The 25,554-nt window shown below is 41.6% G+C and overlaps 1 protein-coding gene across 7 annotated transcripts in view; it reads left to right on the forward strand.

Moving 5' to 3' along the window:
- Positions 1 to 20,039, forward strand: part of PECAM1 (platelet and endothelial cell adhesion molecule 1) — a 38,877-nt gene extending 18,838 nt beyond the window's left edge. The window contains exons 12-17 of one of the 7 annotated variants that reach the window (XM_035103968.2): positions 1,374 to 1,433; positions 3,050 to 3,118; positions 5,721 to 5,777; positions 9,341 to 9,394; positions 12,260 to 12,282; positions 17,525 to 20,039. In XM_035103968.2, coding sequence (XP_034959859.2) covers positions 1,374 to 1,433; positions 3,050 to 3,118; positions 5,721 to 5,777; positions 9,341 to 9,394; positions 12,260 to 12,282; positions 17,525 to 17,554 — 293 coding nt within the window. In that variant the 3' untranslated portion in view covers positions 17,555 to 20,039. Of the gene's footprint in view, positions 1 to 1,373; positions 1,434 to 1,562; positions 3,119 to 5,720; positions 5,779 to 9,340; positions 9,395 to 12,259; positions 12,283 to 17,524 lie in introns of those variants that run through there. The other 6 variants (XM_035103971.2, XM_035103970.2, XM_035103973.2 and 3 more) reach the window with 6 other exon arrangements.
- The last annotated feature ends 5,515 nt before the right edge of the window (positions 20,040 to 25,554 follow it).

A 25,554-nucleotide genomic window follows, 5' to 3' on the forward strand; every position in this document is an offset into this window, starting at 1 on the left:
GTCTGAATTAAAAGGTGGACCTACTCAATCTGTACTTTCTAAAATAATCTGCAAACCAAAATACAGCTAGCCTTCATAATTTGCATTTCTCTGAATTTTGTAAAGAATACAAAAATGCATTTGATTAGCAGTAACTAGGAATTACACTGGTTTCAGATGTCAAAGTAAAACACATTTATTACTAACCAGGAAAGGGAGGGGTAAAGGAAGAACCAAACACACCTGAAGAGGGTGTGAGCCTGCTAGACACTCTCAGGTAGATTGTGTGCTGTGTGTACTAGACTGCTAAGTATGATGTTCAGACATAGGAAATTAAGCACAACATTCTTATATCAGTTACAGGTAGGTAGCCGTGTTGGTCTGACGTAGTCGAAACAAAAAATTAAAAAAAATCCTTCCAGTAGCACCTTAGAGACCAACTAAGTTTGTCATTGGTATGAGCTTTTGTGTGCATGCACACTTCTTCAGATACTCTTATATCAGTTGGCTTGGCTTTGCATGATCCTAAAATGGAGTCTTTACCTGTTAAAATGAGACCCAGTAATGTCAAATTGGTCAAACCTTTGCTGTCATAGTCAATCTAAGCAAAGTTCATCATACAAATGTGTAGTCAAAAGCACAGAAGAGTTGCCACCCAGGTAATTAGCATACCTTCCAACATTTCTCCGGTGAAAATAGGGATGTGTGATTGCATAATGATAATTTTACTATTTATACCCCACACATCTTATTGGGTTGCCTCAGCACTCGGGGCAGCTTCCAACATATATAAAAACATAATAATACATTAAACATTTTTTTTAAAAAAAACTTCCCCATACAGGATTGCCTTCAGACACCTTGGGGGTTGGATAACTCCATAACCCTCAACATTTCTCCAATGAAAATAGGAACATCCCAAGGAAAAGTGGGACATTCCGGGATCAAATCAGAAACTGGGACAGCTTCTCTAAATCAGGGACTTCCCTGGAAAAGAGGGGCACTGGAGGGTCTGAATTAGTTCCAGCTGGTCAAATGAGCTTAAAGAGAAGCAGAAAAGAAGGGACAAAAAAAAAAGAGTACGAAAACCTCTCAAAGAGCAGGGCATAGGAAAAAGGAATAACCATCAGTGGAGCAGGCTGCAGAGCATAGCTCAAGAATCAAGTGAGGGGCGTGACTCTGTGAGTATTTATAGCAGGCAAGGATAAGGAAGATTCAAGGATGGGGCACATTGGAGACTGTGGAGGGCAAAACCCCAGATTTAAGACTTTCTAGACGTGATATGTGATGATACAAATATCAAGCCTGAAAGGGAGTTGTAGCTTTTTTTTAAAAAAAACTGCTGCTAATTAGTTTGTCTGCTCATCTCTTGTTTGTTTGTTTTAACATTGTAGGGTCAGGTTATAATGAAGATGGTGAAAAAAATAATTTAAAATCAAACGAGGATGGTCAAGGTAACTTTTGGGTTTTTATTTTTGAGTGTATTTCTAACTTTTCAAGAGAGTATAGTTCATTGAGGATTAGAACAGAATCTATTTCTTCCAGCTTGGAGTGATTTCACTCTGCTTGTATATCTTTTCCAGGGATAAATTTCAAAATACAATATACATGGATGCCACTTGGATTCAGATACTGAAAGATTCCACAGAAAGCCCAATCACAATCAGGCTTGTTTCTGTTTTACAAATGTTAAAATATTTTAGAGGGACCTTTCCATCCTTACCCCCTTCTTTTTATCATTGCTGCTTTGACATCACTTGACATTTTGAATATGTAAAGAGATCTATTACAGTATTATTTCTATCACCCACCAACAGCGTCCCTGCAGCAAAGCAAACCTGCCACCTTCCACTACCTGTTTTGTTGACACAAGGTCAACACCATTAGTATAGCATATGAGCAAATGCTTTTAATGCTTAGATATATCCCTGCCATGTTTTATACTAATTGCCAATCCAAGAATGCTTTGATGGTGTTTCCTGCTTGGCAGGGGGTTGGACTGGATGGCCCTTGTGGTCTCTTCCAACTCTATGATTCAATGACTGAGTGGAAAAGCTCAAGTTATGTGTTGTCAAGTCTTGCTAGATTCTACTAGGCACATTATATATAGATTTATTTCCATATACGAATTACAGGCATGGGCTCCTCAATCCATGTTGGAGTCAGAGAAGGGGGCAATTGGCTAAAGCTCCACATGCTAGGATCTCAATCCAGATCGGAGAATCACACCTGCAATCTGTGTTAAACATGCTGCACTTAAGGGCACAGATAGGTAGCTAATATATCATTTAGTCTAGCTCTTAGAAAGACTGATACCCCCATTAGGCCTTGGGTTGTGTCAGGAAAGCTAAACTTCCTTTTTGCTTGGTTTAAAATTCCCTAACCCTAACCCCCTAACCCCCTAACCCCCTCAAATAAATTTTAAGCCCAGCCTCATGTTAACCAAGCAATTATAAAGAGCACATTGTTGAATGAATTAAGATCTGCATGTTATATATATATTTAAAATAAATACATATCCACTGAGAGAAGTAACAACTATAAATAAATGTAAATCAATCTAATTGCAAGTTATCAGACATGGCTCGTTCATGGTGGGTTGCTTCTTCAGCAGCAATTTATTTGAAAGGTGGGATCCACATTTACTTAAAATTAAAATACAACATTAGATACGTATTTGAAGTTGCCACTTCTTGTTTCAGAGGCCCAAATAAAGGGGGAGAGATTCTGCAGAAGCAGAGGTCGGGTCAAATGTATCATGGCCCCTCCTCCTCCTCCTCTCCACACATACATGGCAAAAGCAAGTCCCTACAAGTCTCTCCAACTCTCTGGGTTTGTTTTGGTCACTGGTGGAGGGAAAATCTGCTGCATTTATTGGGATTCCAAAACGGGGGGGGGGGGTCCTAAAAAATTCTGAATTGCGGATGTAATGTACACAAGCTTTGTTTTTGCATCCTCTAAAGTCAATGGGAGTGTGAGTGGTTTATTCCAGAGATAGCAAAAAAACCCAGGCCCTCAGCAAGTTCAGAGTGCAATACAAAGAACCATCTTCTTGCTATTTTTGGGGCAGGACCTGATCTTGAGAATTCCGAGGTGGAATATACAGACGTGCAAGTGTCGGCTGCTGACTCTTACAGAGGTAACTAAATAGCTGACTTGTGCCATTACACATGGCAGGAAGAGCAATGAGCTTACCATTGAGTGGTGTCAATTGTAATTTTCCAATTCATTTTAGAAGAAGCAGGTTTATATCTTAAAACCGTTGTTCCGCACTACTAGTAAACAGGAGGAAACAAAGCTTCCGCTTCAAGGGCCAGCAGGTGTTTCTGCATAAACAGGACACTGCAGCCACCTGCATATAGTCAGAAATCCAGAAAGGACATCAGAACCGTGCAGTTCTGCTCGCAGCCCTTGACATATCACCTGCATCCCCTAGAGATGAATACACACCATCCTAATTGCAGAGAGCAGGCGTGCATAAGGTGCATCCTTCCCCAAGGGTGCCTGCAGGCAATTGGTATATTAGAAAAAAAGAATGGGTTGGGGAAGTGAGCTAACCCACATACTATAACCAGAGTCCAAAAATCCCACACGAAAAGGGGAAAAGAAAACAAGGGAAGACATGGTAGCTTTATTATGCCTTCCTAGATAATCTTAACAGTTGGGTTCCTTTTTTTTCTGAATGGGTGCCCTTATTCTTCAGAGTTTGATTCTAGCACAGCTCGTAGTGATCCATTCTGCAGTCACAGAGATAAGATCACTGTTAATCCAGTTTCACAGTGACAATATTATGCTGAGGATGTGTCCTTGTGTTGTGTATGGAAGTGTAGGCAAAAATGAGCAGCCATTGCAATGTTGCTCTCCCCGCAAAACGGCATGCCAGTACTTTTCCTTTTTCAATAATACGAGCATGAATATGCCATTCCCAGGCTGAGTGTAGCAGGTCAATTGATTTATAGGCTTATCATCTACATGGAGCCATATAAATAGCAGCTAACTTTTTACTCTTAATGCCATACATGTAAGCCTTTTTTTTTTAAAAGAAAGAAAGAAACAGTCTAACTGATGATAGTCTTTGTGCCACAATATAATCATTACATGGACCATTGATTAGTTTTACTTGGTAACATTAGCCTGTGTCTAGGTCCGGTGTCATACTAACTTTTTAATCGCAGTGGATAAAGCAGCATGCTTGGTCTGTGGGATTTGTTCCTGGGAGTGAAAGCCCCTAGATGGCCAGCTCAGTGTCAATATCTTGAGATGAAGAACTTGGCAGGGGATGAATCGTCTGAATCAAGGATGTTGCTTGTTAGAAGACCTCTTTGGCAAACCATCAGGAGGAAGAAATAGGAAAAGGCAGAGGCACAGATCCTGCATTGCTTAGACCCAGACAGTCGAAAACCACTGGCATTGCTGCCAGTCTCAAACATTTTGGTACAGATATGCTGGTAAACGTAAAAAATAACCAAACCAAATTTAGAACTGGACAGAAGTGTATGGTTAATGGTGTGTTTTAACAACAAACATGCACATTTCTTGAAATGGTTGGTATTAAAAGTTCAGCAATACTCTGCTACTTCATAGCATACCCTCCAACATTTCTCCAATGAAAATAGGAACGTCCTATTCAATAATAATAATAATAATAATAATAATAATAATAATAATTTTATTATCTATACCCTGCCGATCTGACTGAGTTGCCCCAGCCACTCTGGGCAGCTTCCAACATATATAAAAACCATAACAAAACATTAAACATTTAAAAACTTCCCTATACAGGGCAGCCTTCAGCTGTCTTCTAATGGTTGTAGAGTTACTTATCTCCTTGGCTCGGCAGTCAAATCAGTTTGTGGCCAGCAACTCAGCTAGGCAAGTTATTTTCCACAGAGCACAGTGATCCGATTTATGGAAGTGACACATATTTTGTCAGCTATAAGACCCGCCTCTTCACACACTTCCTCCCATTAAGGGCTTCCTCGTTGACTTCCTTGCACCTGAAGGGGCTGGAGGAGTGCTGCAGCAGCACTAGCCTCCTGACAATGATATTGCTGCTACTTAACTGCAACTGGGGTGGGCAGGCTGCTGCACTTTCACTGCTGCAACTCTGCCTCTGCCCCTGCCCTGCCTGGGTAAGTGGCAGTGATGCTGCTGTCAGGAGGCTGGCTCTGCAGCCTTGCTTCATTGTTTATGGTTGCTTTTGTGTTGCACCATAAACAGGATTGGCTAAATAATTGGAAAATTACTGAGGTACGTCTTGCTCATATTTGTGTATCAGAAAGCAAAATTGCACCTTGGTTATGGATAAACATCACATCTATTTATAGTGCACTTTCAGGTCTGGACAGATAGTAAAGGCCAGTTTCCTAATTGGTAGTCATGTACACGCACTGCAAAGTAACTGATTCTATATTAAAATAAAAAAATTCATTCAGTAGCACCTTAAAGACCAACTAAGTTTTTATTTTGGTATGAGCTTTCGTGTGCATGCACACTTCTTCAGATACAGTGAAATAGAAGTCCCCAGGCACTTATGTAGTGCCACCCCTTCTCTACATAAGTGCCTGGGGACTTCTATTTCACTGTATCTGAAGAAGTGTGCATGCACACGAAAGCTCATACCAAAATAAAAACTTAGTTGGTCTTTAAGGTGCTACTGAATGAATTTTTTTATTTTACTTCGACCCAGACCAACACGGCTACCTACCTGTAACCTGATTCTATATTGATCCCTTTCCCAGCTCCTGTTGTACAGAAGACTGAAACGGTTTATACTGAAATCAGAAAAGCTACTAATGGTAAGTAAGCCAGGGGAAAAGATCAAACACATAAATAATACAGAACCCATGTGGCATTTTTATATGTAAATACAGTTTCTTTGAGGAAGAAAGCATTTATGACGAGTTCATTTGGAAACTTACGAAAGAGCTAGTAACAGAGCAATCCAAGCCAGCCTTATACTGGTCTGGGGAGCGTGTGTGCTGGAACAAGCAGAGATATCCTTCTATTCAACTTGGCCAACTAGGTTCTGCCAATCTTCCCCTTCTGCCAACCAAACTATTGTGGAAATGTGGATAACTGAATTTAAGATTGCATTGATTTTTTCATTGTCCAATCAAAAACTGGCGGATTTGGCCTGCTCCCTAACACTGACACTACTCTTCGTCTGCATAGGTCCCTCTAAGATTCATTCTTGTTCATACTAGACTGCAACAAAAAGGAACCCATAGCCACCTTTGACTGGACTTAACCGTCCAGGGGTTCTTTACCTTTAACCTTACAGATGAATACACCTGTTTAAACATTTAGGGTAGTGCGTGTGAAGAAACGTTAATGAGCACAGCATTCTTCCAAGGCTGTCAAGAACTATATACCCTCCAATACTTCTCTGATGAAAATAGGGACGTCCCATTCCATGATGATAATTTCACTATTTATACACCACACAATTTATTGGATTGCCCTAGCACTTTGAACAGCTTCCAACATATATTAAAAACATAATAAAACATTAAACATTAAAAAAGACCCTTCCCTATACAGGATTGCCTTTAGACGGCTCAGGGGTTGGATAACTCTATACCCTCCAACATTTCTCCAATGAAATTAGTGACATCCTAAGGAAAAGTGGGACATTCTGGGATCAAATTAGAAACCGGGACAGCTTCTCTAAATCAGGGGTGTCATTGAAAAATAGGGACACTTGGAGAGTGGAACTGTCCTCCAGTTTTTAGGGGCCTAATCTTCCAAACATGTCCCCCAACTTCTTGAAGTGTAATATCCGGCTCTATAGTAATAAGATAATTGCAAGATTTAAATCAGCTTGCACTAGAGGTCTGCCTCTCAATAAAATGAATGCTTCTCTGCTTTGTACCCTATTAGATGGCAAAGTGGGACATTCCAGGATCAAATTAGAAACCGGTGGCGCTGTGGGTTAAACCACAGAGCCTAGGGCTTGCTGATGAGAAGGTCGGCGGTTCGAATCCCTGTGACGGGGTGAGCTCCCATTGCTCAGTCCCAGCTCCTGCCCACCTAGCAGTTCAAAAGCACGTCAAAGTGCAAGTAGATAAATAGGGACCGCTACAGCAGGAAGATAAACGGTGTTTCCGTGTGCTGCTCTGGTTTGCCAGAAGTGGCTTTGTCATGCTGGCCACATGACCTGGAAGCTGTACGCCTGCTCCCTCGGCCAGTAATGCGAGATGAGTGCACAACCCCAGAGTCAGTCACGACTGGACCTAATGGTCAGGGGTCCCTTTACCTTTACCTTTACCTAGATGGCAAAGTGAGAATTGGTATAACTTCCACAATAAATCTCCTTTGGGGAAGCTTATAGTTTTAAAACTTTATAGTAAACAAAACTTACTATCATTATTTACGGTAGTTTATCTGCTCAAATGAGTTTGAGATGGGCATATCTTACTTAAAATCCTTTTAATCAATACTTTGATGTAGAGCCAGGAAGTCCAGTGAAATGAGATTTGATTAAAAGTGGGAGCTGGATTAGGCTGACAATAAGCAAACACCCCCTTAATCTTGCATTCCACCTTCTCTCCTACACATAGCCAGCTACAGCTTCAGTTATTTTTGGAAATGTAATAACAGTGTATTGTTCTAATTGCGCCTGCTTTTCCTGACTGATACACAGGAAAAGTGTTTCAAACAGATAAGCAGGGCATCACACAACAGCAAAGCCATTTTGGAGGCTTACTGCATTACTTACTGAAACAGAACCATGTTGACTTTGTGTATGGAGATGATTATTGATAGCATTTATATAAAGAAGCGCACACCCAGATGAGGCATGGCTCATAAAGAAAGGAGGGTGTTAAAATGGGGGTGACTAAATTTCCTGGCTTTGGAGGCACATTTAAAGCCCTTCAAAACTGGAGCCTTTCAACAGAACTCTTGTTTAACATTCTGCCATTCTTTAGAGTGTAGCCAATGAAGAATCCATGGCAGAACTATGCAGATAGGATAAGGTGTTGATTCTTATTTATTTTATCACAGTACACCCCTACTTTCTTCTGTCATGGAACCCAAGATGGTTCCCAGAGAGCTTCTCATCTAGTATAACTTCAGCAAGGCGGTGGCCTCGTGTGCTTTTGCATCAAACTTATTGGAATAATATGAGCAAGAAGCAAGTTTAGTTCCCATCTGTATGCCTCTAGAAGTATAACTCTCATGAATTTCCTGTGGGACAAACTAAAGAGCTCTGCTTTGGAGGCAGTGTTGCAGTATATGCGTTGAGGGGGCCAAAATCTGAATGATCCAGCCATCAGCCGTGGGGAACAGTATGTCTCCTTTTCCTTTCTGAAGGCACCTCCCAGTGCAGGGGACATTTTCCTGGGATAAGGAAAACCTGATCAACAAGCTTCTGCATGAGTACTTGCACTGGAAAAATGAGTCAGTTGCTGGGAGGCAGTTTCAGTGTCCAGACAGGAAACGCTCACAGGGTCCCATTGCCACCCACAATATGCTGTGGAAAAACAAATGTTCTCAAGCGGAGAGAGGCCTGAGAAATCCTTGCTGCCTTTCTCATTTTTGGAATAAGACCCTAGAAGTGGCTTTGTGCCTCAGGAAACCTGTTTTACCAGTTTCCTGCTTTCAGACTCCAGACATTACCCCTGCAAGTGCCCTCTTGGTGGAACTGAGACGTTTCCCAACAGGAGGCCACAGTAAATTATGTGCCATTGAAAAAGCCTCTAAACTTCTCATATGCTAATCTAAAGATTATCCCATCTGTGATTCTACACTTGCAAAATAGTTGGGATCATTTTACCATTTTTTTTCATTGGGTGTCCTTCAGCTAAGTCAGGGGTCGGCAACCTAAGACCCATGGGGGTCATTTAACCGACCCCTGAGCCACCCCCAAACCAAGCCACCCACGCTGCGTTAAACTGGTGTGGTGTGGGGACTTGCTTCCGCGGCGCCAGAAATCACGTCTGTGCAGATGCCGGAAATCACGTGCGCGTGTGTGATCCAGCCCGTGGAGGGATCTCTGCTGGAGTGAACCGGCCTAGGCGAGGTAAACCTTGCTAATCCCTGAGCTAAATTTTACTCAGTGTATAATGAGTATTGGAATGAATGGCCCTAATTTAGTCATTAGGTTCATTAATTTCAACAGGTCTTACTCTGAGTAATGTTTAGTTAAATACCACCCATTGTAATGCTAAACTGTATAGCATGGATTTGCGGTTGTGTAATTAATTGAATGTCATTCTCTTCCCCCCTGCATGCCCCCTAAATCTATTCTAGGGGAGGGCAGATTTGGAGATGGGGTGGAATTCCATTGCACAAGCGTAAATCTTTCTATCGGTGGAAAGAGGGCTCATCCACACTTACTTTTGTTCTGCATTTCTAGGCACAGGTCCGGGCTTTCAAGGTCCGTGTCCGACAGGAAAGCACGGGGCAAAAGGTAAGTGTGGATTAGCCCTTAGCAGAATACCACCCATCATTGTGTTCAACACAGTTTTGTTGTCTACGCCTTTCTCTTAAAGCGGAGGGAAAGCTGGTTATGATAACAGTGAATAAATTGTTGGAAACACAATATTCAGAATGGAATGTATGAGTGTTTTCATGCATTCCAGGGAGCTGGATATCCGCTGTATATAGTATTCCTTCCAGTAGCACCTTAGAGACCAACTAAGTTTGTTATCGGTATGAGCTTTCATGTGCATGCACACTTCTTCAGATATGTGCATGCACACAAAAGCTCATACCAATGACAAACTTAGTTGGTCTCTAAGGTGCTACTGGAAGGAATTTTTTTTATTTTGTTTCAACTACGGCAGACCAACATGGCTACCTACCTGTATCTGTATATAGTATGTGAGCAATGCCTCTCTTGTTTTTCAAAGTTGGGACTCATGCCTCATTGACTTGCAGAGGGTGCAATGAAACTTGGCAACCATGTCCATTGCTTTTGTTCTGTTTTAGGCCAGATTTTGGGGGCTAAACGATCATTTAATTGCATCACTTTATTAAAGTCAGAGGACATCTGTACCAAAGGATTTGTTGCAGAGCAAGACACACTTGTAAAACCTCTATGAGACATACTTGTAGACCTACTCGTAAAACATTGCTGACCACCTAGACTTTTGATTTAGGGTGGCAAAGACATGGGATATCCGTTGGTTTCCCCCGGTTTCTACACCCACCCAGCCACTGTATAATTAACAAACATCCCTTCATTTGAAGCTTTCGAAATACACAAAATTTATAATTTCCTCTTTCCTGGTAGTACAATGCTTAGCATGCCACATGTGACTTTAATAAATTGTTTCAGATTTGTTTATTTCAAATGGCTCTTTGATCTAACCGTTGGTGAAAGGAACTGTTCTGAACTGTATCTACTTCAACAATCCCAAATGTTGTGCCTACTTTATCATGACCTGTCAGTATGGATTAAGGAGTTGAGTCAACTACTCCATCTCCCCCCCCCATCTCTCCCCTTCACATTGCAAAACCATCCCTGTACTTTGGTGGGCAGAGCATAGAATGGGAACTGGAATCAGTGCCAACTCCTGACTGTTTGGAAGCTACTTCAGCACAATATAGAGGGAGAACAATTAATTAGCACTGGAACTTTGTGCAAGGGCAAGACTGCCATACGTCTGAGATTACTGGGATTTCAAAGGCAAAATTTCCAAAATGTGGCATTTGTCTAAAGAAAGCTCAGCAACTTTGGGTTGTGTGGGTGTGTGGGTGTGTGTCCTGGTTTTTACTTTTTGAAATATGGCAACCCCATGGGTTGGCTGAGAGTATATTATTTTATTCCACACACAGAAAGAGAAATGAGTATTATATGAAGATAGCTCTACAGTAAAAACTTATGTTAGCTTTGTATAATTTTTCTTCATTTATAATGATAATTTTTTAAAGGAGTTTACCGACTTCCTCTTCTTGCTTAACATAATTAGTTTTCTGCTTCATTGCACAAACCTCTAAGCAGTTTACATGGAATGGAATACACTTTCAAATTATTGATAAATGTTATGAAGGTAAGATGAACACAAAACAGGGAATCAGGATAAATTAACAAAGATATACACACTGTAACACCTTCCCTCAATGAACCTTGGGAGCTGTAGTTTGATGAGAACAGCCTGGCGACATCAGAAAACTCACTGCTCACCCCTAACTCTAGGTCATTTCTAAGCAAATACAAAAGGGCAGGTCCTAATACTGATCTTTGCTAGAACTCCACTTCCTCCATTCCTCCACCGGGAGAACTGTCATTTCATTCCTACTTTCTGCTTCCTGTTCTTTAACCATCTACAGATCCATAAAAGGACCTGCCCTCATATCCTGTGGCAGCTAAGCTTACTTAGGAGTCTGATGCAGAATTTTATTGCAGGTTTTTTGAGATTCTGGGGACTGTACACAGTGTTGACTGGGTCACCTCTCTATGCTTGTTGACAATCTCAAAAGAACTTAAAAAGTTTAGTGAATATGGATGTATCCTTGCAGAAATCTTGCTCTTCTATAAGCTTTGATAATGCTTTCCACCCAGGAACAGGTGTGGGAGGTGTCTGATGTTAATTTGTTACGTTTTGTGTAATAAAAACAACAACAAAATATGTTGAAAAATATAATGCTTTCCCCCAGTTTTCCTAGAACTAGACATTACACTATCTGGCCTGTGATTTTCCAGTTCCCCTTTGGATCCCTTTAAAAAAATTGGTGTCATATTGGCCACTTTCCAGTCCTCGGGTGTGGAAGCTGTACTATGGGACAAATTACATTTTTTTTGTTAGAGGATCAGCAGTTTGACGTTTGAACACACCATGGTTACCAACAAAGGAATGCCACGGAATTGGCAAAGCAATTGAAATGTTAGTTTTTGTTTCGACTTCAAAATTAAAACCAACCACTTTGACAGTAAAAGCTTTTCAAAAAGGAGATTCCAACTAAACAGCATGAAAAACTTGCTGGCAGTAAGAGCAGTTTGGCAGTGGAACAGACATCCATGAGAGGTGGTAGACTTTCCTTCCTTGGAGGTTTATAAGCAGATGTTGGAGGGCCACCTGTCATGTATGATCTAGCTGAGATTCCTGCATTGATGGGGGTTAGACTAGATGACCCTGGAGGTCCCGTCCAACTCTACAATTCTATGATTCCATGATATGTTTATTGCAAATGTAACTGTGAAAGCTAGAAAGCACTCAGATAAAAATGGCAGATCTCTTGTTTGTACCTCTTGTTTGTACCTTGATGTGTATGATTGTACTGTTTTGTTAACTCTCTTACCAGTTCCTAAACTAGATTTTGTAATTTTCAGATGCTGGAGGAAACAGACATTCAGTAAGTATGCATTTTATTTCAGTCATAAGAACTTGGGAGATAAAAACTTGATTGTCAAAGCAGAAGCCTAGAATTCTGTTTTAATAAACGCTTTTTGTATTTTGTTCATTCTTACAATGTATACTTACAGTGTACATACTGAGCTGGTAAACCTAATAAGAATAATAAGCAACTAGAGAGAGATTCTATAAATTTTAGTTTTTTTAATGTTTGGAAGAATTTAATTATTACTTTTTATTTATTCCTTTTTAAATTTTATATCTGCACCTTTCCCCAGTGCAGAGTATAAATTAAAACAGATACAACTAAAAACACACAAATATATATGTAACCCACCAATTAGCTTCATCCATTAACCTTGAATGTCTTTGGAGAAACAGGTAGAGGAGGTAGGATGAAAATAAATAAATGCAAACTGCTGGTATGGTGGGTCTGATCTGGTTTGAAATCACACTGCAGGGGGATAAAATCTTCCCTATCTGCCACATTAGTGTCCTGATATAGAGTCTTCCTCAAAAACACACATACAACTCAATTCTGGCAATTGTGTAAACTTGCAGGGGTGGCCAACTCCCAAGAGACTGATCTACTTACAGAGTTAAAAACTGGCAGTGATCTACCCCCTTTTTGGGGTTCAGGTCAAAGTTGTTGAGCTTTTTTGGGGAGGAGGAAAGCCCTATTTTGGGGGTGCAGGGCAAAAAAATTGAGCTTTTTTTAGGGGAGCCAAAGTTGTTGAGCTTCTTTGGGGGAGCCAGTGATCTACCAGTGATCTACCACAGACGTCCAGTGATCTACCGGTAGAACACGATCTACCTGTTGGACGTGCCTGGTGTAAAGAAACAAACCCTACACTTAAGGACACGAATATGTATAGCTAGCATATTGATTAGCTTGGTCCCAAAGCATTATTATTATTATTATTTATTAAGTTTGTTCACATGCCTTCAACAAGACTGAATCAGGGAGTTCTTGCTGCTCCCTGAGAACAGCAACTTATAGATCTGGAGTGGGGTTATTGGGTTGTTTTTATTTTGATTATATATTTTGTAAGCCGCCCTGAGACCTCCAGGTATAGGGCGGCATATAAATTCAATAAATAATAATAATAACTAGAAGAGAAAATGCCTCTGGCACATCATAATAGCTTGCATACACAACAATATATGATATGCTTATTTATATGATATGCTTATTTTACAACAAAGACAGCCTTCTTTTCTAACAACACAGAACACAGATGAATCAGTTGCCATGTGGGTAGTCAGAAACAGATTGCATATATATATTTTAAAGACTTGTTTAGTGATCTCTCACAGCGGTACTTGTGCTTTCCTTAGGTTGGAAACATGGCAATCACAACATCACCTGGTGCATGATCACTGTTTATAGAAACAAGCCAGGGGAAAATTGAGCACATGATGGTGCCCAGACCAGGACCTCCTCACTGTGTGCCTCTGCATGTGGGATACTGCTCTTGGCTTGCCTTTATGAATGCTCAAAGAGTGATATTTAGCAGTGCGATGCTGTGAGCATCTGTTTGAGTAGCAAACCAACAGCAGTAAGCTTTGGGTGTGGTCAGAAGACGGCACTGGATACACAAGGAAGTCTCCAAACCAAGCTTCACAGATGTAGGAAGTCACGTCCTTTGCCTGGTTGCACATGACCAACTAATCATAGCACATTCAGGATATTCAAATGCCCCATAATGATGTGAGTAGGCCCTGACTCTGAATCACAATAGCATCAGTTGCATCACTCAGTGACACAAAATGTGTGCGTGCACACACACACACACACACACACACACACACACACACAAACATTCTTGTTAATAGGTGTTTTTGTTAATAGGCATCTGAGTCCTTGTGAGATTAGGAAGAAACTTTTTGTATTCTTTATATCCGACTGGGACAGGACTGAAGGTCACAGAGTCTGTTAGAATATAAACAGACCTGTTTTAACAGAGGAACAGTAGTTACCTCATCCCTGTTCATTTCAGATTAGCATTTAACTTCTCTGTTGCCTTAGACTTGCATTGTTCATTGTTGAAGTGCTTCCAGACGGGTATTTGTGGGGTGGGATCAGTGCTCCTCATGCGTGCAAGTTTTTTGCAGGGTCCACGCAATGTTGTTAAATGTATTTTCTGCCATTTAATTATCTTTCGACTGAAGCACTCTGACTCTAAAGCAGCATATTTTTGGTCAACGTCAATAGGTGGAAGAATAAACAAGAGTGACTGATGGTTACTATCTAAATGACTTTGTAGGAGAAGTTATTTAATAGTTTGCCCCATCACTCCTTCTTTAAAATAAGAATTTGTCCAAGGCATTGACCTCTAAAGCTTTTACAACAGAAGCAACGAAAACTCAGCAAAACAATTCTGCCTTTGTACTGGCTTCTTATAGCCTCTTGGGAATATTCAAAGAGTCTGTTTTAATTATAAGACCTTAAACAGATATATATATATATATATATAAAGAGAGAGAGAGAGAGAGAGAGAGAGAGAGAGAGAGAGTATGTAAGGACAACATATATTTATTGTCATCATCACCATAAGAATGTGGTGCCATTTTAGCCCAAAAGAGCTGAACTTGTTTGGTAAGATTATTTGGGGATGAGAGGGGCACAGATTTCCCCAAAATGACAAGAGCGTCAACCAAATTTTGGAAGGCCGGCCAGTTGAATCTAGCTAGATTTACATCCGAGTCACCACGTTTTGGGTTGGGCTGAAAAGTGCTTTTTGTTTCAATGGGAAAGTGAAACAGACCCTTAAGCTCTCTCATGTTGAAGACAGTGGAACTTATTAGTGCTTAACTTATTAGTGCCGAACCAGAGAACAGCCATATACTTTTACACTCCCCACTGACGCAGGGATCGAGCTACTGAACTTCTCCTATCGATTCCCTCCCCAACCCTCTCACCCACCCTCCCTGCCACCTTCTTATAGTGTGGCATACATGGAGAGGCTGTGCTCAAGCAGGGGAGGATGGTGGGTGACTGTGCCAGGCAGGGAACAGGTACGGTAGGAGAAGAAATTGTGATTGCCTTATCTCCTGCAGTATTGCAAGATCTTAAGGCATGTGAATGTTCTCCAGCTTTAAATCCTGCAACCCTGCTGCTGTGAGTGATGCCCTTGCTGTCTTCACCTCCTGTTTTCTGAAACGTGAGGGTTTACCTTGGCAAGTGCTTGTGCACAAGAAACAAGGTCCATAAGCTTCATTTGTTTTATTTAAGGTGGAGGGGGGGGTGAGGAAAATCAAGTGGCACTTCTCACAAGCAAGGTGTTCAAGGACTGTTTCACCCGATGCAGATTGCAGACATACAATGTATTTCACTGTCTCCTCACAGCAAAAACATGCTGCAGAGAGACGTGATTGCCTCCAGTTCTCTACAGGAAGCATATTTCTTTTTTCCTCTGAGATCCACAATGTACATTTAAAGCACATTACTTCCCCCAAAGAATATTGGAGACTATAGCTTTTTACGGGGTGCTGGGAATTGTAGCTCTGTGAGGTTAAAATTACAGTTCCTAGGATTCTTTGGAAGAAGTCATGTGCTTTAAATGTATGTTGAAGGACTGGGGTCAGAAAAACCACCCAACATAGTTTATAGTACACCGGTCGGAGCTGGGTTTTTGTTTGTTTGTTCGTTTGCACTTTTTGAATTGTATCAAACTGCTTTGAATTTAAATTGGATCAATTCTTTTTTAATCAATTATAACAGAAGCTCTAAGAACCACTGCTTTGAACTTTTTAAGCTGCAGGGATATATGGAATTACTTTAATATATGCCCCTGCATCCCATAATAACCTCATGGATCTTCTTCTACGGTAATTCAAGCTTCCTCAACCTCGGCCCTCCAGATGTTTTGAGACTACAATTCCCATCATCCCTGACCACTGGTGCTGCTAGCTAGGGATCATGGGAGTTGTAGGCCAAAAACATCTGGCGGGCCAAGGTTGAGGAAGCCTGTTCTAATTGAGAATTATAGATGTCATGCATTGCATGTGATGCATGGGACTTGTTTGCAGATGCTTCTAAGTGCTCCTTGCCCCTTAATGAGTTCTGTCTCAAGCTAGTTTTGAAAGTATCATGGGCAAATTTTGAATTACTCAGAAAGGAACTGGGTGGGGGTTTCCTTCCTGGAATCAGAGCTGGCAATCTTTCTGTGCTATTTAATAGCTACCACCAGTTTCTGAAAACATATGAAAAGGAAATATCTTAACAATGAGCAACCACTTCTTCAAATACTGATTTGGTATTGTGCTTGATTTGCTTCAGCAATGCAGCTTGACTTTATCAACGTTTCCCCCTCCATTACTTTGTCTTGTTGGTTTGCTTTATATGGTCTAAAGCAAAATACAGCCAGAACGGACTTTAAGTGTTAAATTACTATAGATTTAAAGGGTGCCATATTGGAAGATATCTACTATCTACCTCTACCTCTTTGAACAGCTGTCCATTTGGGCCACCTTCTGCTGCCATTGTGGTCAAATGAACCCAAGCCACTCTGGGGAAATTCTGAATTGCAGAAAAGATGCTTTTCAATAACTCAGCTACTCTTCAGAAGGGGATGTGAGTGTTTTCATCAGTACCTAAGAAAAACTACTTATGATGGAACAATAAATTATTGTGCTGAAGGCATCCATTTTAAATTCCAGGGAAAACATTACACTGTTGGTGTGGAGACACAAAGAAATACATAGTTAAAACCCACCTAAAGACAACAGAGTGGAAACTATAGGTACACTTGGGTATGTCTTTTGTGTGGAAATAAGCAGTCCATTTTGCTCAGATAACCTTACTTTCAAGTACATTTGTATTTACATGTCTATTGGTACTTGTTGGCTGGGCAGAAAATCCACCCCAGATGCCTTGAGGGGAGATGGTGCTGACCAATTCATGTTGTCCACCATTGCAGATGTGCAGTAATTATGCAGTAGGAAAGGAAGAACATATGCTTGAAAAAACTCTCTTCTTTGTCAAAGGTCTTTAGAACATATTCCAGGCTCTAATTCAGGGGTGGGGAATCTGCAACTCTCCACATGTTGTTAGATTCCAACTCCCTTCAGCCCCAGCCAATAATGCCAATGTGGACTGCATAACTTTTCGAAATTGATTTTGCATGTTTTTAATTTTTTGCAATCTATTTATTGGATCCAGAGGAGTATCATATTTTGATGTGATATTTGAGCAACATGTTGGATTTGTGCTTACTGTGTTTTCTTCCCATTGTTTGCAGCGAATAGAAAGTTCTCCTGATGAGACTTAGAAAAGCAGGCAACAGACACCTGTGAAAACAAGGAGGAGGACGATCTACTGGTTCCCAACATTCTGCAGCATTTAGGTGCTCTCAGAAGTCACATTTCGCTTGAGCTGTTGGTAACCCCCGTGGGGCGAACCTAGCATCATCTATACAGTGTTATTGCTGTTCTGCCACTGCTACTGCTTAACATAGGGCTCACCCACACTTCCACTTGCCCCGCTGCTTCCTCCAGGGAAACCTGCTTTTTTACAAACCTCAATAGGGCTTTCCACAGATTGACATTTGCTTCAGTTTAGAGGTAAAGAGTGTGTTTTTTTCTGAGGAAAGCGGCAGGGCAAATGGAAAACCACTTGGACCTGTTCTTTGCAGCCATCGGACAAGCATGAGGATGTGGGTGAGCCCAGAGTGATGTACCCTCTCCCAATGTTTGAGCTGTATTATTTTTTAATGCCATTCTAATCAACAGATGTGTGTGTACATATGGAGACTGTTTGCCCACCTCTCTTCTTTTCAGTCCTCCAAACCCTTATGGATAGATGATATGCCCTATGATCCCCGAAGACGGTGCAAGCCACTCTGGCAATTGATTTGTGGGCATAAATGCTGCTGGTAGCAAAACATCAGAGTGGGGTTGTTGTTTTTCCGGACAGAGGGGTGTCTTACACACATGGCACTCTTTCACACACAGGAAAAATGTCCAGTGTGTTTAGTAGCATCGACATTTCATGTCCTGTTTGCATCATCCATGGAATTCCTTGGTGCTCTGTGGCTAGGGTGGGTGGTTTAGAAAATGATTATGAAACACCCATTGTCTGCCCCCAGCATTCACTTTCTGAAAGTGTACAATAAATAAGTCCCTAAAGGATTTGCCTTTTTTAAAAATGAAGTGCTACTATTATAGCTGTCTGAAAAAGCAGGTTTTTGCTCTTGAGACTCAACCTCATCTGCAGACCTGGGGATGTCACAGTGAACCAAAATAACTATATTTTAAGTTGAATATCTGTGCAAAATTTCTGACTTTCCCAAAGGAATAGTGCCAGTGCAACTGTGATCTTCAGTTGTTCTTTGTCAAACAGCTTCTTGCATCGAGGGTTCTTTCATATGCTACTTAATAGTTCACTGCATAAATTACAGTACAGTTCTTCCCATGAGTCAGATGACACAAAGCAGAGATCACAGATACATTATAGGACTGTGAAGACGTCATATTATGTGTGTAAACTAAAGCAGATGGGGGGCAGAGCAGGAGCACACTTGCTGTATCCACCCTCTGTGACATTCAGGACACTGTCTAAAAAAGAGTCTGCACATGTACAAACTGCACTTGCATATTCCTACTTGCACAAAGGGTACACACAGACAGCTTGTACATGCTTAGCTTTTTCAGAAGTTACGTTGAACATATGTTGGAAGCAGGGGGGGGCATGATCTCATTTCCACCTCGCTGGCACATTCCATCTACCCAAAGGGTTACATGTGCGTAGTCCACTCTTTAGATCCTTGGTTGGGATTTGAAACAGAACTTGATTTTACAGTTGCAGTGTTTTGCCATTCCGTCCTCTCTTGAATATATCTCTGGAAATCTGGAAATCAGAAATGATTCCTGAGTATGGGAGGGGTACCTAGGATTCAATAATTCCAGTTTAAAATGTCCCTCTCCTTTATTTATGATAATTTTTTAAAAGACACTAAGATGACGAAAATGTTATGCAGTACTTATATGTGCCACATCTTTTATAATAGGGATTTCATTTAAAACATGTAGCGTGGATTCAGTGTCACTATTTTGGCCCAGGACAACAATAAGGATTTCATTTTAAAGTGATTGCTATGATACAAAAAGCTGCAATGCTTATAGCCCAATAAGTAGTCTCACTTTTTATTGGACTTACTCCCAAGGCAGTAATCCTAAAGCAGCCTTTATGCTGGTGCAAGCTTCCATTGATTTTAGCAAAGCTTCTTCTGTCTGTCTACTGTGATATTTGTGCTGCTCATAAAAGCAGGACGTAGACTCCAACAGAAAGTGATGTGTAAATGCTCAAGCACATATAACACCAGTCAATAATTTATTAATGTATTTACCCACAAAAACCATGAAGCTACATATAACAAAGAAGTGAAGAATACTAATATCAATGAAACATGGCTCAAGCCATGTTCCTTCTGTAAATGATTTATAGGCAGATGTTGGGACTAATCTTGTTACCTCTGGATTGGTAACCATTTTTCAAGCAAGGTTTATTATGATCCACAAAAAAAGAGTGAGCCGCTCAGGTTCTTGCCGATGCGGTATATTTTAATTAACCTCCCTTAAGTTGCTGCATTGCACTTTTGAAGACTCGCCTTTTTAAAAGTTTAGCAGTGGCAGGCTCTTTGCAACACGTGTCCCTTGGCAAATGCACTTAGGAGAACCTTGGCCATGCTTCCCCATTCAAATGTTATTACACTGAATTTGATGAGGTATTTAATTAAAGAATTGACTCAAATGTAATTTGTGGCGGAATCTTTTCTTGTTACATATGTCACACGTGTGAGAATATACAAGTGCGGACAATAGATAGCCATCAGACTGAGAGCTGCGTTGAAAGCTTCAGTGATGCTCTTAGTTAATTTTAGACTCTGAACTTCATGGTTTTGGAAACAGTCTGTGTGACTTTTATTGGATGCAGCCTCTCTGTAGCCAGGCGTGACATTCTGGCAATAATTCTGTGTCTGGCAGCCCGTGTCTGTTATCAGAAATGTTTGGCCCAACCCATCCAGCTGAGTCAAGTTATGATGGAAAAAAGCTACGGCTTATGCCATTCCCACGATTGTCCTAGTGCTATCACTTTGTATGTGTACCACTGAGTGAAGGCCCTTTAGGGGACTTTTCCCTGTGCAAAGGGCCAAGAAGCCCATCCCTTGTGCTAGCTGAAGGCACTTCAAAGTGGTGATAAAAACATCCCTGGTAGAGGGCAACGAGGTAAGCACACAAGGTGTACGCACTGAAAATGAAAACACAATATAGGGTCCACTGGCATTCTTGTTTCTTTTTTTAAAAAAAATTGTTTTTATTAAGGGTTTTCATACCAGCCCTTTTGTTAGAAGCTGGAATTGGAATGCACATCATTTTTTGTCCAGCTGTCCAAGGTTTGGGGGGGCTGGAGGTTTAAAGAATATCTAACACCTTATGCCAGAAGGAATGTTTTGGTTCTCTTTGCAGTAGCTTATTACTTTGTCTAACCATGTCTTTGCACCCATCCACCTACCCTTGCTGCTTTGCAGGGCATGGGGAGAAGATCAGCATTCTGCTTCTCTGTGATAATGACCAGCTATCAGTGGTGCTGTCAGGGTAGGACTTTGGGGCAAGACCCAATTCAGCAGAATGCAGCAGGGTTGGCTTCCTCCGTGTTGAAGTAAGTGAAATAACACATTTTAAATAGCACTCTCCACTCCAGTAAGACCATCAAGCTCCAAGTGTAGCACTGTGGAAATTGGCCTGTATAGAATAGGACATATTCCTGTGCAAATGCTCCATACAAGAGTTCCTCTGAACCCTAACAGAGCCACCTTTAGCATCTTAGGACTCAGCTAAGACAGTAAAGGTAAAGGACCCCTGACAGTTAAGTCCGGTCGTAGATGACTGGGCTTGCGGTGCTCATCTCACTTTACTGGCCGAGGGAGCCGGCGTTTGTCCCCAGACAGCTTCCAGGTCATGTGGCCAGCATGACTAAGCCGCTTCTAGCGAAACCAGAGCAGCGCACGGAAACGCCGTTTACCTTCCTGCTGGGGTGGTACCTATTTATCTACTTGCACTTTGATGTGCTTTCGAACTGCTAGGTTGGCAGGAGCTGGGACCAAGCAACGGGAGCTCACCCCGTTGCAGGGATTTGAACCGCTGACCTTCTGATTGGCAAGCCCTAGGCTCTGTGGTTTAGACCACAGTGCCACCCGCATCCCTAGGACTCAGCTATACAGCTGCAAATATAACGTTTTAAGTGCATTATACAACTGTGACACTAGATGGTGTTGGTGAGCTAATGGCAAATTCCCCATATATTTTAAAACTTTTTAAAAAGTATGTGTAGATTCAGCCTTAGTTACTATTCTCTCTGTACTATATACTGGTATATGTCCCAATCGCTTTTCAGCCCATATTCTTCGGGCCATGCTAGGACTTGATTTCTTACTATTATTGATAATAAACAAATTTATGGACCACTTTAAAGCACAGACCTCCTCTTCTTGGAAGTCTTAAGTCTCAGTGAGTTCAACAAGGACTTAATTATTCAAGGGCTACTGGAAAGCACCATATAGAATGCAAAGTCAGGGTGGGAATAGCTTATAATGCAAGCGTCTGTATTGAAATGTCCTTTTCGACAGAAGTATTTAAGATCCTACACTGTTTTTCACCTGGTCATCCTAGCTTGTAGCTACTACAGATATATATATCTCAGTTTCCGTTCCCTTTTACAGATAGATAAGGGAAAAGGTGGTGGAATAAGTGTTTTCTTTTTTAAAAAAAAAATATTCTCATCTGAGTTGGAGCTGTCAGTGCTCCTCTTTGTGTGTTGCAAATGAAGATGCACTTTAAGGCTATGTACACACTGTACATGTAAAACACATTTGAAGCATTAAACACATTCTGCCCCTCCAAAGAATCCTGGAAACTGTAGTTTCTCCTCACAGAGCTAGAATTCCCAGCACCCTTAAATTACAGTTCCCAGGATTCTTGGGGGCAAAAAAGTGCTTTAAATGTATCTTCTTCTTCTTGTGGTGTGTACATAGCCTTAGAAACAACCCTCGCCAGCCTCCCTCATGGAACTGTAGGTCTCTGAAGAGAGTCAATTGATTAAGCCAACTTAAGTCTGTGGCACAGCTAAGACCAAGCAAAATGAATGCATTTTCATACCTACAGAAGTAGAGGGGGGGGGCTGGAGTATTCAACTGCATGGAGGTCAATGTCCTTTTATTCAGACAAAAGGTTTTGGAAACCAAGAATGCCCATCTGGCAGCTAAGCGTAAGACTTTGGAAAGAACTTTGTGTCAACTCAGTTCGAATCTGGGCTTGGTTTCAACAAGATGCAAACAATGAGCCATTAAAACTCTGGATGTTTAGTTCTCTGTGTATCTGCTGTCTCGCCAAGGCTGGATCAACAGCCATAAAACAAAATGTTGTTGACCTTTGACGAGACCATTAGCAAGGCTACACCACTGAAATTAATTGGGTTCATTTGAAAGATGTTTGAGGGGACAGTAGTTCTCAAGAAAAGCAATCTGATAAGGTAGGAATACTCCCTTGGGTGTAATGTACTGTTTCTGTTTGCCTGGTAATATCCTAAAGTGAGATGAAATTGGGCGACCCTTATCACTTAAGACTGTTGCCTTATGGAAATACGAGCTAAGGGAATCTTTCCAGATTGCAGGCAACTTGTTTTAGTGCCCCCCCCTTTTCTGGAATTTTATGGAAGGGGTATAGACTCTTTCCCATCAACATTCAGTAGGAAAGGGTTTTCCAGAAAAAAACTAACAGGGGCTGCCTAATTTACTTCCTGTTGTCTGCATGTAACATTGCAGAGAAAAAAAAATATCCTACGCCAGAAAGCACAGAGAAAACATTAAATGTCTGAATCCAGTATGCCACACTCATTTGCATGTTGGATAGAATTGCACTTCATGTTTTATTGTAACTGTCGGACTAAGTTATTGAACGGAAGGGTGCCTGGGCCACTTGTGCCTCCCTGGATCAGCTACCTATCCTCAGTAAGAGCGCTGATGCTGGTTCATATTGAACCAAAGTGACCTCTGGGCTCTGGACAGATCTGGACGGAGAGGGGAAACTTTCTCTTTGTGAAGGGGAGATGGCTTTGAAAAGCTGGTCTTCCGCTGAATGCTTCAGTTACGAGATTGTTAAACTTTGTCGGGTGAATCACTACAGACTAAATCACTATTCCTGAAGTGGAATCCACCTAGGAGGGGAAGCAAGAGCTGCCCTAGATATATCTTAGAAATTCCTATTGGCTTGAAGTTGCAGGGCCACAGAAGCCTCCGCAGCCACATGTTGGAGTTCCCTCTTGCAATGCTCACCAGTTGCTGTTGCAAGCCTCTCTACTGCTGTCTGCTGATTGGAGTTCCATGCTGTGATACTCTCAAATTCCTCATCTAGAAAGAGGTGAGTGGGCAAGTTCTGAGTTCCAGACTATCCCCCACCCTAGGGCTGCCGTCTGTCTGTACATACACGGAATACTGCATATATGTCGGCACTGCCGTTTTTCCATAAAAATAGCTCTAAATGGCTTTCCCCCCCCAAAAAAAAAGCTTAACAACTTTGGGTAAAACTAAAACAAATCTCACCAACTTTTCTGTCTGGATCTATTTGAAATAGGTCAACCTTACCCCGCCACCATTCATGGGAGGGGGGTGTTGTTGTTGTTGTTGTGCATTCTGTGTTCTCTGTTTGTGTTTTTATGTTGTGAACCAGGAGAAAGGTGGTATTCAAATGTAACAAGAGTAATAATATAATAACTTTTAAGTCTAAGGTTATTCCAGGGCTGGTGGGATACACATGGCCACTTTGCACCTCACAGGGCATGCAGGCAAGCAGCCTTCCGTTCTTCTCTGGGATCTTCTCTGCTTTTGTGGCAAGGGAAAGAGCCCATTTGTAAAAACTTGTATTTGGGGGGGATGCAGAGAGAAATTTCTGAGTAGATGGGAAAGGCTACAGTCCATGACTGCCATTCTAATCTCACTTGCCCGGGAGTAAGTCCCATTGAATTCAGCAGGGCTTACAGAGCTCCTTCAGAGGAGACATTGCAGTACAAATACCCTTTATTCACCAGTGCAAATACCCTTTATTTACCAGGGTTGGCAGTAGGGGTGAGGAGAGGAGGATTCCGGCTGAGAAAGGGAGCAGGAAACAGTAACGCTTGTTGGCGTGATTTCCTTGAGACACAATACGTGTGTGGCACTGCAATGGAAAACCACACCAGGTGTGCATGCCTCATTGATGAAACTCACTCACAAGATTTGGAAAGCTCGCAAGAAAAGGTTTGTGTCTGAATGCACCCTAAAAGTGTGATCCCGTGCATGTCTACTCAGATGAAAAGACCATTGAGTTCAAGTCAACTCCTTGGTAAGTGGGGATAGGACTGCAGCCTGAGAAACTGCTCCAAAGTCAGTGCAGAAAACTTGGCTGACTTCTGTGAAATCATAGGTCAGGGACTTACTGCGCTCTTTGGGACACATTAAGCCATGTTCCAAGTTTTCCTGGTATATCTTGGCACAGCAGCACAGCTGGCTTGCTTCAAGCCTTTCCACTTGAAAAATAATCAGCGATAGCCTATCACAACAGAAGTTCAGAGAACACTTCTCTTTCCTCAGTTGCCAGTGGGGTTTCCCTAGATTATAACTCTGTGGAGACTCTCATAGTATTGCAGTTTCATTCCTCATCTTAGTATTAAGCTTGCATATTGAACTTTCTGCCCCTTTAAAAAAAACACACACACATAGCTATCAATCACCCCAAAAACCACAGAAGATGGTCACAGGACGATCAGATACCATAGAACAGAGGACCCTTGCACCTTCAACAACTATGCAGAAGAGGGGATGTTTTTCCATCCCTGCAGCAACATGACATGGCAAACTATATCTGCCAAGGGCCCATCTTCAATGCAATTATTAAAGGCACAGAAGCCCTGTACTGTGGTCCAGGGGTGTCCAACATGATGCTCCAGGCAGCATGAACAACTGTGAAGGATGATGGGAGTTGTAGTCCAACAATATCTGGAGGGCATCACATTGGCTTCCCCTGCTCCCCCCCCCCAAAAAAAACTTCAGCAACCTGCCTTGGGTTCTGCAAATGGGCACAACTTCTTGAAATCCTGACTCGGCACAAAAAGATGTGGCGGGGGTCGTACCTTTGTTCTCAGTCATCTGTAAGGGTTACACAGATCGCTGCACCGCAGTTCAAAGCATGCACATGGGCACACACACACCCACATATCTGTTGGATTGCTCGATCTGAC

Source organism: Zootoca vivipara, chromosome 2 (genome assembly GCF_963506605.1).
Source record: "Zootoca vivipara chromosome 2, rZooViv1.1, whole genome shotgun sequence".
In the NCBI taxonomy this organism is placed as follows: Eukaryota; Metazoa; Chordata; class Lepidosauria; order Squamata; family Lacertidae; genus Zootoca; species Zootoca vivipara.